Source organism: Microchirus variegatus (assembly GCF_963457635.1).
Source record: "Microchirus variegatus genome assembly, chromosome: 16".
In the NCBI taxonomy this organism is placed as follows: Eukaryota; Metazoa; Chordata; class Actinopteri; order Pleuronectiformes; family Soleidae; genus Microchirus; species Microchirus variegatus.
In genome coordinates this window covers 3650616-3662303 of record NC_139817.1, presented here as the reverse complement: position 1 = coordinate 3662303, position 11688 = coordinate 3650616, and the positions used below count along the sequence as shown (strand labels likewise).

Genomic DNA, 11688 nt, shown 5'->3' with positions numbered 1-11688 from the left:
TCTATCTATCTAGTTAGCTTAAAGTTAGCTAAAATATTATCTATCTATCTAAATAAACATGATAAAATGTAATAAATGACATTACAAAAATACTGATAAAGAAACTGTGAACATTTAATTTGACAAATGCTTAAAGTTAATTTTTCTGATATTCTGCTCTAAGTTCTTCTAACAACAAACAACAATATTGACTGAATTTACTGGTGAATTGGAGTGAAATTTTGTTGGAAAACCCAAACGATTCTTTCAGTCTCACTTTCACTTACACTTTCAGGGTCAAACTAAACACTGAAGAATCATCACAGCAAATGAAGTCGTTAAAACGCTTTTTAAACACATATGGAGCGTTTATTGTGATTCAGCTGCTTTAAATGAATTAAAACCTGAGCATTTTTAGCAACATATTCCTCACTTTTCTGAATTTAAACCACATGACCTGACCGGATCCATAGGAATTCTGTCAAATATACTGTATAGACACGACTAGTTCACTTCAGTTTTTTTTTGTTGAGGAATATGACGTGCAAATATAAACATAAACAACTTACCACGCAGCTCCAAGTAACAGCAGCAAAGGGAGGGAAAAAAACAACAACAACTTCTGATTCCAGCTGCAGGAACAAATTTCCAGAGGCGCGGTGGTGGTGGTGGTGATGGTGGTGATGGTGGTGGTGATGGTGGTGGTGATGCGGAAGCAAATTCCCCTTTTAATGCAATAATCAAGTCAAATTTCAGTATCCGCTCCGAAGCAGTCAATCCAACAGTGGGCTTGACTTGAGTGTAGCAGCGATCCAGCGTCCAGATCAGACCTCAACTTCTTCTTTTTGGTTTTGCAGGCAGAGAGCAGCGTCCTGAAGCTGCACGGGTTACTGTGTGACTGTCAACAGATGGAGGCTGGTGCATCTACACCTACCCCTCCTCACACACACACACACACACCGAGTCTGCCCACTGACCAATGGGGAGGCAGGGATCTGACCACACACACACACACACCACACACACACACACACACACGTCTCACTTTCCTGTCTTTACCAAAGTGTATTCTGTACGCACCTCCCCACCACTAAAAAGGGACTTTAAGATAAACTAGGATAACTCCAACCCCCTCCACAACCAAAACCTCTCTAACACACACACACATACACACACATGCACGTGCACATGCACACATGCACACACACACACACACACCGCCAGCCTGGGCCATGAATGGACTAGAAGGCGAGAGCTTACAATTGTTGGGAGTAGGACACAAAGGAAGGCCCTCGGCAGGCAGCTGCACACAGACACACCATGTTCAGGGACCATTATACACACACACACACACACACACACACACACACACACACACACACACACACACACACACACGGGCATGTGCACACAACACACACACACATACAAATACAGATACATGAAGAGAAAGCATGAGTTTAAAAAAAAAAAAAAGGAAAAAGGGCCCAGGGTTGAGCCCTGTGGAACACCTGGCTCACTGGGGACGGCTGCTGCCGCCTCCGACCTCTTTGTTTCACGGGTGGGGGGATTGATTTGACTCAGACAATGAGACAAATTATGTTAAAAGTAGTGGTTTTGGGTTGTGTGTGTGTGTGTGTGTGTGTGTGTGTGTGTATTAGGAGAGAAAGTGCCTGTGTTAGCAGCTGGGGAAGGAAGCTGCCAAGCAGAAAACAACGTCAAACTAACGAGAGGTAGGAAAGGAAACGAGCAGGAAGAGACAAGTAAAAAAAAAAAAAAAGGACGGATAGTTTTTTGTTGTTGTTGGTTTTTATTTCAAAGGCGGCGTCTTACTTTGAAGCCCGTCAATCTGGACTGTAACAAGGCTCTTAAAGCTTCAGTACCATTCAACACAACGACTAACTAGCTAACTAGCAAGCGCTAACTAACCTGCGATCCCGAAAATCACCTGATTACAAAATTTGCATCAATGTCCACATACAATAAAATCTGTATCTGTTTACTACGTCTTATTTGTCCAGATATTTCACAACAAACGGCGACGTCAATGCAGTGAGACGAGCGATATACGATCGGACGAACACCAAGGTCAGCGGGAATCATCCACTGGAGGCTAAGAATTCTTAACTTAACCCATCTATCTATCTATCTATCTATCTATCTATCTATCTATCTATCTATCTATCTATCTATCTATCTATCTATCTATCTATCTATCTATCTATCTATCTATCTATCTATCTATCTATCTATCTATCTATCTATCTATCTATCTAGTTAGCTAAAATATTATCTATCTAGTTAACTTAAAGTTAGCAAAACTATTATTTATCTATCTAGTTAGCTGAAATATTATCTATTTATCTAAAATATTATATATATATATATATATATATAGTAAGCTAAAATATGATCTATCTATCTAGTTAGCTAAACTATTATCAATCTAGTTAGCTAAAATATTATCTATTTATCTAGTTAGCTAAAATATGATGTGTGTATATATATCTAGTTAGCTAAAATAGGATATATCTATCTATCTCGTTAGCTTAAAGTTAACTAAACTATAATCTATCTATCTAGTTAGCTCAAAGTTAGCTAAAATATGATCTATCTATCTAAATACACATGATAAAATGTAATAAATGACATTACAAAAATACTGACAAAGAAACTCTGTGAACATTTACTTTGACAAATGCTTAAAGTTCATTTTTTTCTTATATTCTGCTCTAAGTTCTTCACAACAACAAACAACAACAATATTGACTGAATTTACTGGTGAATTGGAGTGAAATGTTGTTTGGGAGAAACCCAAACGATTCAAAGCCTTAATGCGTCAAAAACTGCAGACAGGAAGTTGCTAAAAGTAGCGCAAAGTGACTTTAGGATGAGGTTGAAATGTGTCAGACATGTTGTCATTGACAACATTACAGTCACTTGATTAGTGATTTTCCTCTCCGTCACCCTAACCCTCCCTTCCCTTCCCTTCCCCCCTCGCTCTGCTCTGACTTGCACTGACTCTTTAATTGGGGCTCAGCTGACAGCTTTTTTCTCTGGGGCTGCAGGAGCCGTGTGGACCATCTGCTTGTGACGGCAGGATGAACAGGTGTCCTGGTCCACGCCGCCGCCGCCGCCGCCGTCCTGCACCGCAAAGCATCGCACTGCAGCGTGCAACTGCTGTTTACATGAGGTGAATCTGCGTCGACTAATCTGACCTGTGGGGCCTCAGAAACACAGACTTCTTTAACTGTTGTTTGATTCATTTAAAGGTGCGTTATGTAATAAATCTAAAGCAACTGGCCATAAAAATCCTCCTAATATGTCACATAGACTCAGGAATAATGTTCATATAACAAACTGAACTCACCAACAACAACAGTACAGACTAAATATTTGCATAAAAAAAATATATTTTTGCAGACTGCAAATCATGTTTGTGTTTTGAAATCATGATTTGGCGTCATGTGGCGCCACCTACCGCCGTCTACCGATCATTGCAGTCAGGAGAGTCTCAGCTGCCGAGCAACCACGGGTTGCCAGTTACGTCCAAAAATTAAACCTAAAAGACCTCTGTGTTTTGAATTTGAATGTAGTTACCGTTTTTGGCCACATTCTTACATATGGCGCCTTTATAATGAAACGATTGACCTAAAAACCTTAATTTCTTGACCCCCTAGTGGGAAAAAGTGCACTGAAATTCCTCCCAGTTGTCTTACGTCACACAACAACCAAAACCAATATTGTCAAACACCTACACACCAGATACAGATATTTACAATGAGGCCATGACTTATTTGCATACTCTGGCCGAGACGTTGTGATGACGTAACCTTTCACTTCAGATGTATGTCACCTTTCCAACGTCAGGTTCAGCTGGAATGTGACATACTGTAATGTGCGTCGTAGCTTTCTCTTTGGAAGCTGAGGTTGCTGTGATGTGTTTGCTAACTTCCTGTTAGCTGTTGCTGCTTTTACTCATCTCAGAGTAGTTTCTTTGTCCACCATGGGGGAAAAAATTAAAATCCTAACCCTAACTCTAACCCTCACAGCTAGAAAAGCTAACTAAAGCCGCAGCGGTCACGTTTGTTAGCTGATGTCACGAGTTAGCATAACCTACAACTAATATGCTAGGAATTGCTGTTATTTGTGGCAGCAATTGTCGACTTCTCTTTTCACCGTGTTGACTTGACTCGTGTGGTCATCCATCAATCAATGACACACATACGCACATTTTTCTAGCCCTGTTCCATTTCCCAGAAATTTTCCCGGTCTTTCACCACAACCTGTCTAGGCACATCTTTGAGTCTGGTTGTGTCTGAGATTTCTTCTTCCTGTTTTTAGTCATCTCAGAGTAGCTTTTTTTTGTCCACCATGAAAAAAAAATGATAACGTGCTAGACAGCTAGAAAACGCTAACTAAAGCCGCATCGGTCACATTTGTTAGCTGATGTCACGAGTTAGCATAAACTACAACTAATATGCTAGGAGTTGCTGTTATATGCAGCAGCAATTGTCGACTTCTCTTTTCACCACTTGACTCGTGTGGTCATCCATCAATCCATGACACGCGCACGCAACATTTCTCCAGCCCTGAGTTTTTCTGTTTTGCTTTCACCCCAACCTGTCTAGGCAGATGGCCGCACATCTTTGTTGAGTCTGGTTGTGTCTGAGATTTCTTCTTCCGGTTTTTTGGTGTTGTGTTTGTTGGTGCTGTGATGGAGGATGATGGTGTGAATGCCGGTGAATGAATGAATGAATGAGCCCCCCCCCCCCCCCCCAGAGAGTAAACACCACTGCAGGCAGGCGGGGATTACTGCAGCCCCTTAACAAGGCCTGAGAGCTGGATGCACGGTGAAGCAGTTGTCCAGCTGGTATCATCCTCACACACTTTACAGACATAATGCTTCACTCTCAGCCCCCACATGTGAAGAGGGAAGCCAAACACACCAGACCACATGGTGTGTGTGTGTGTGTGTGTGTGTGTGTGTGTGTGTGTGTGTGTGTGTGTGTGTGTGTGTGTGTGTGTGTGTGTGTGTGTGTGTGTGTGTGTGTGTGTGTGTGTGTGTGTGTGTGTGTGTGTAAAGGGGGATGGGACAGGGTCATCAGATTCAAAAGATTGGCCTTAGGCCCAATGCCCTTTAGGTCACCTAAGGAGGCAAGAAGGCATCATAAAAACATGTGTGCGCGCACACGCACACACACACACACACGCACACACGCACACACACGCACACACACCACCTGCTGTTCACCCAGGCTCGTGTTGGCTGTAATGAAGATGGAGTGATTCAGCGGCAGCACAAAGCAGCGACACGTTGCCTGGATTTACTGCACCGGGCGAATCAAACCTCAACCCAGTCAGAGCAGCGGTGTCATAGGTGAGATTATCTTACATTTGTCAGAAACGGAAGGTAAAATAATTTCCCAAAAATTGACTCAAGATTCGACGTCTCAGATTCGGGATTCTTCTCTGTCGACTCAATCTTCAGACGTGTAACCGACGTCTGGAGGAGACATTCGCTATTGATCTGATCAGGCACGCAACAACATCTGCGTAAGTTCATCTTCTCAAAGGTGAAAAATGGACTCAATTCAGTCAAGAGACTAAAAACATTAGCGCCGCAAATGCACACCGCGTTAGCTTCCTAACTTCTTCTTCTTCCCTGACCCTCTTTTTGGACTCCCTGCTCGAGAATGACATGGCCAAACTAAATGTGGATTATCTTGGTAGCAAAATTAAGAGAGCACTTGTAAGTTTCACTGTAGATGCCACTGTGTCATGGAACATAGAATAAATGAAGGCTTTTGTTCCTCTCCCCTCGCCTAAAACAAATATTGCATTTTAAAAGCAAATATCACCTTTAAAATATGCAGTAGGAGCTTAAAAACAACATGTGGACATGAGCTGTGCAAAGTCTGATGCTTCTGAAGTGAAGCAGAGTGAAATGACAGAGGTTTTAGTAAAGAGATGTCGATGCGTTCTCTGGTTTCTCATCTGTGACATTTGAGATTTCTTAGGTACCAAATTATTAAAACTCATTTAATTTTATTTACATGTCACCATTAGTCTAAAAAGAACTTGTTTTGAAAACTTTTTTTTAAAGAAAAAGTACAAAAACTGGCTTTAAATGGATGCTCCCTGTACGGTGCTTAATAACAACTCTGTGACTCTGCAGCATGTTCAATTACGCTGATGATCTCCAAATGTGTGTGAATAACTTCATGGGCGAGTCAAAAGTACATAAATGCATATGACGCATTCATTTGATTATTTTTTTCCCCCCGAGTGTAAAACCAAGATTGGCGAGATTATTTTTCTTTGGAGACAAAAATAACAACAATTTCCCAGAAATACTCTGAATGATCAACATAATATTTAATTTGCGACTTGTGCATTTTTGATTTTTGCCGTTCATTTTTGTTTTTGCAGGATTCAGTCACAGGGAGGCGCCGCTGTGATGACGATGCAAATATTGGAAATGTCGTGGAATTTCACCTTCATAGCTCTACTGTCACAAGCGGTGAGTCTCACACACACACACACACACACACACACACACACACACACACACACACACACACACACACACACACACACACACACACACACACACACACACACACACACACAGCTCCCTGATTAAGTCATGATAGATCGTCCTCACAGGGCCTGGCCTACGTGTGTGTGTGTGTGTGTGTGTGTGTGTGTGAGTCATTGGTGTGTTTTAGCAAAATTTCCAAATTACCATATATATTTTGGTGCGTAGCTGTGTGCGTCTGCCTGTGCGCAGGTGCATGGCAGCATGTGTGTGTGTGTGTGTGTGTGTGTGTGTGACATCAGGGCGAGTGCCAGGTCACAGGGGTCAGCGGGGAACAAAAGCACAGAGCAGCTCCCAGCTGCCGGGCCAAACATCATCTAGCAAACGCCTGCCTTCTTCCATCCCCCTTCCTTTTCAATGGGAGCGTGCCACTGTCCTGCTTAATGCTGACACAAGCACAATCACACACACACACACACACACACAGTTCCCATTCGTGTCTAGAGCTCACATGAGCTAAAAGCCACATGTAGACATAAATACGTTACATTTAAAAAAATGTAACGTTGAAAAAATAAAAGTCTAAATGTATTGAGGAAAAAACTAAATCATAATAATGAATAATAATAACAACGATGGCATATAATGATATAAAAAATATTTGTAATACATAATGAAATAACAACAGTCAGAAATGAAAAATAATTTAAAAAATAGTATAAATAGAGGATCTAGGAAATGCAAATCTATGAGGTGTCCTCACTAAGATATTAATACCATGATATCATTAAACAAATGTTGTGGTGTCTCTGTTGTAAAACAATTAAAATTCATATCATATACACTAAAAAATTATTATTATTATTATTTGTTTTTTTTTATCAAACATTTAAGGCTTTGTTGAGTGTTTGATGCAGCTGTCAAACAAATGCATTAAATGCGCCAAAGCACGATCTGTGAGGACATTTGTCTCCCTCTAGTGGCGAAATAGTATAGTTTAGTATGTCGTCCAAAAAGTGAAAAGAATGTCATAGTTTAGTGTGTCGTCCAAAAAGATTTGTCAGGATAGTACATTTTTTTGAAAAACATTTTTTGGTCCAAAAATTGACAAAAACGTCATACTATACTATGTAGTACGTCCTACTATACTATGTCGTCCAAAATGTGACAATTTAAAAAAAAAAAAAATTGGTCCAAAATTTGACAAAAACGACATACTATACTATGTCGTCCAAAATCTGACAATTTTTTTGAAAAACATTTTTTTGGTCCAAAACTTGACAGATACGTCATACTATACTATGTAGTACGTCATACTATACTATGTCTCTAAAATGTGACAATTTTTTGAAAATAAAATTTGGTCCAAAATTTGACAAAAACGACATACTATACTATGTCGTCCAAAATCTGACAATTTTTTTGAAAAACTTTTTTTGGTCCAAAGCTTGACAAAAACGTCATACTATACATAATGTGACCATTTTTCGAAAAAAAAGAGTTGGTCCAAAATTTGACAAAAACGACATACTAAACTATGTCGTCCAAAATCTGACCATTTTTTTGAAAACCGTTTTTTTGGTCCAAAACTTGACAAAAACGTCATACTATACTACGTAGTATGTCCTACTTACTATGCCATCCATAATGTGACCATTTTTTGAAGAAAAAAAATTGGTCCAAAATTTGCCAAAAACGACATACTATATACTATGTCGTCCAAAATCTGACCATTTTTTTGAAAAACGTTTTTTGGTCCAAAACTTGACAAAAACGTCATACTAATATATACGTAGTACTACGTAGTACGTCCTACTACACTATGCCGTCCATAATGTGACCATTTTTTGAAGAAAAAAAATTGGTCCAAAATTATATTATGTCGTCCAAAATTTGACAATTTTTTTGAAAAACGTTTTTTGGTCCAATACTTGACAAGATCGTCATACTATACTATGTAGTACGTCATACTATACTAAGTCGTCCAAAATCTGACCATTTTTTGAAAAAATAATGTGGTCCAAAATTTGACAAAAACGTCCTACTATACTATGTAGTACGTCCTACTATACTATGTCGTCCATGATGTGACCATTTTTTGAAAAAAATAAATTGGTCCAAAATTGGACAAAAACGACATACTATACTATGTCGTCCAAATTCGGACAATTTTTTTGAAAAACGTTTTTTGGTCCAAAACTTGACAAAAACGTCATACTTTACTATGTAGTACGTCCTACTATACTTTGCCGTCCATAATGTGACCATTTTTTTAAGAAAAGAAATTGGTCCAAAATTTGACAAAAACGACATACTATACTATGTCGTCCAAAATCTGACAAGTTTTTTGAAAAACGTTTTTTTGGTCCAAAACTTGACAAAAACGTCATACTATACTATGTAGTACGTCCTACTATACTATGCCGTCCATAATGTGACCATTGTTTGAAAAAAAAAATTGGTCCAAAATTTGACAAAAACTACATACTATACTATGTAGTACGTCCTACTATACTATGTCGTCCAAAATCTGACAATTTTTTGGAAAAACTTTTTTTGGCCCAAAATTTGACAAAAACGTCATACTATACTATGTAGTACGTCCTACTATACTATGCCGTCCATAATGTGACCATTTTTTGAAGAAAAAAAATTGGTCCAAAATTTGACAAAAACGACATACTATACTTTGTCGTCCAAAATCTGACAAGTTTTTTGAAAAACTTTTTTTGGTCAAAAACTTGACAAAAACGTCATACTATACTATGTAGTACGTCATACTATACTAAGTCGTCCAAAATGTGACAATTTTTTGAAAAAAAAATGTGGTCCAAAATTTGACAAAAACGACATACTATACTATGTCTTCCAAAATCTGACCATTTTTTTGAAAAACGTTTTTTTGGTCCAAAACTTGACAAAAACGTCATACTATACTAAGTAGTACGTCATTACTCTACTATGCCGTCCATAATGTGACAATTTTTTGAAAAAAAAAAATTGGTCCAAAATTTGACAAAAACGTCATACTATACTATGTCTTCCAAAATCTGACCATTTTTTTGAAAAACGTTTTTTTGGTCCAAAACTTGACAAAAACGTCATACTATACTACGTAGTACGTCATACTCTACTATGCCGTCCATAATGTGACAATTTTTTGAAAAAAAAAAATTTGTCCAAAATTTGACAAAAACGTCATACTATACTATGTCGTCCAAAATCTGACAAATTTTTTGAAAAACGTTTTTTTGGTCCAAAACTTGACAAAAACGTCATACTTTACTATGTAGTACGTCCTACTATACTATGCCGTCCATAATGTGACCATTTTTTGAAGAAAGAAAATTGGTCCAAAATTTGACAAAAACGACATACTATACTATGTCGTCCAAAATCTGACCATTTTTTTGAAAAAACGTTTTTTTGGTCCAAAACTTGACAAAAACGTCATACTTTACTATGTAGTACGTCCTACTATACTATGCCGTCCATAATGTGACCATTGTTTGAAAAAAAAAAATTGGTCCAAAATTTGACAAAAACGTCATACTATACTATGTCGTCCAAAATCTGACCATTTTTTTGAAAAACTTTTTTTGGCCCAAAATTTGACAAAAACGTCATACTATACTATGTAGTACGTCCTACTATACTATGCCGTCCATAATGTGACCATTTTTTGAAGAAAAAAAATTGGTCCAAAATTTGACAAAAACGACATACTATATACTATGTCGTCCAAAATCTGACAAGTTTTTTGAAAAACTTTTTTTGGTCCAAAACTTGACAAAAACGTCATACTATACTATGTAGTACGTCATACTATACTAAGTCGTCCAAAATGTGACAATTTTTTGAAAAAAAAATGTGGTCCAAAATTTGACAAAAACGACATACTATACTATGTCTTCCAAAATCTGACCATTTTTTTGAAAAACGTTTTTTTGGTCCAAAACTTGACAAAAACGTCATACTATACTACGTAGTACGTCATACTATACTATGCCGTCCATAATGTGACCATTTTTGGGGAAAAAAAATGTGTCCAAAATTTGACAAAAACGGCATACTATACTATGTCGTCTTTTGATTCTGACAATTTTTTTGAAAAACGTTTTTTTGGTCCAAAACTTGACAAAAACGTCATACTATACTACGTAGTACGTCATACTATACTATGCCGTCCATAATGTGACCATTTTTGGGGAAAAAAAATGTGTCCAAAATTTGACAAAAACGGCATACTATACTATGTCGTCTTTTGATTCTGACAATTTTTTTGAAAAACGTTTTTTTGGTCCAAAACTTGACAAAAACGTCACACTATACTATGTAGTACGTCATACTATACTATATCTCCAAAATGTGACCATTTTTGGAGAAAAAAATTTGGTCCAAAATTGGACAAAAACGACATACTATACTATGTCATTTTTGATTCTGACAATTTTTTTGAAAACGTTTTTTTGGTCCAAAACTTGACAAAAACGTCACACTATACTATGTAGTACGTCATACTATACTATATCTCCAAAATGTGACAATTTTTGGAGAAAAAAAATTTGGTCCAAAATTGGACAAAAACGACATATTATACTATGTCGTTTTTGATTCTGACAATTTTTTTGAAAAACGTTTTTTTGGTCCAAAACTTGACAAAAACGTCACACTATACTATGTAGTACGTCATACTATACTATATCTCCAAAATGTGACCTTATTTAGAGAAAAAAAATTTGGTCCAAAATTGGACAAAAACGACATACTATACTATGTCGTCCAAAATCTGACACTTTTTTTGAAAAACGTTTTTTTGGTCCAAAACTTGACAAAAACGTTATACTATACTATGCAGTACGTCATACTATACTATATCTCCAAAATGTGACCATTTTTGGAGAAAAAAAATTTGGTCCAAAATTTGACAAAAACGACATACTATACTATGTCGTCCAAGATCTGACAATTTTTTTGAAAAACTTTTTTTGGTCCAAAATTTGACAAAAACGACATACAATACTATGTCGTCCAAGATCTGACAATTTTTTTTAAAAACGTTTTTTTGGTCCAAAACTTGACAAAAACGTCACACTATACTATGTAGTACGTTATACTATACTATATCTCCAAAATGTGACCTTTTTTGGAGAAAAAATAATTTATTC

At 37.4% G+C, this 11688-nt stretch overlaps 1 protein-coding gene across 1 annotated transcript in view; it reads right to left on the bottom strand.

Moving 5' to 3' along the window:
• Positions 1-3015: 3015 nt before the first annotated feature.
• il1rl1 (interleukin 1 receptor-like 1) overlaps positions 3016-11688 on the bottom strand; it is a gene marked incomplete at both ends in the record, with an annotated part of 55171 nt that continues 46498 nt past the window's right edge. The window contains one exon of the mRNA XM_083902858.1: positions 3016-3197. Within this exon, the coding sequence (XP_083758984.1) occupies positions 3016-3197 (182 nt within the window). The remainder of the gene's footprint in view (positions 3198-11688) is intronic.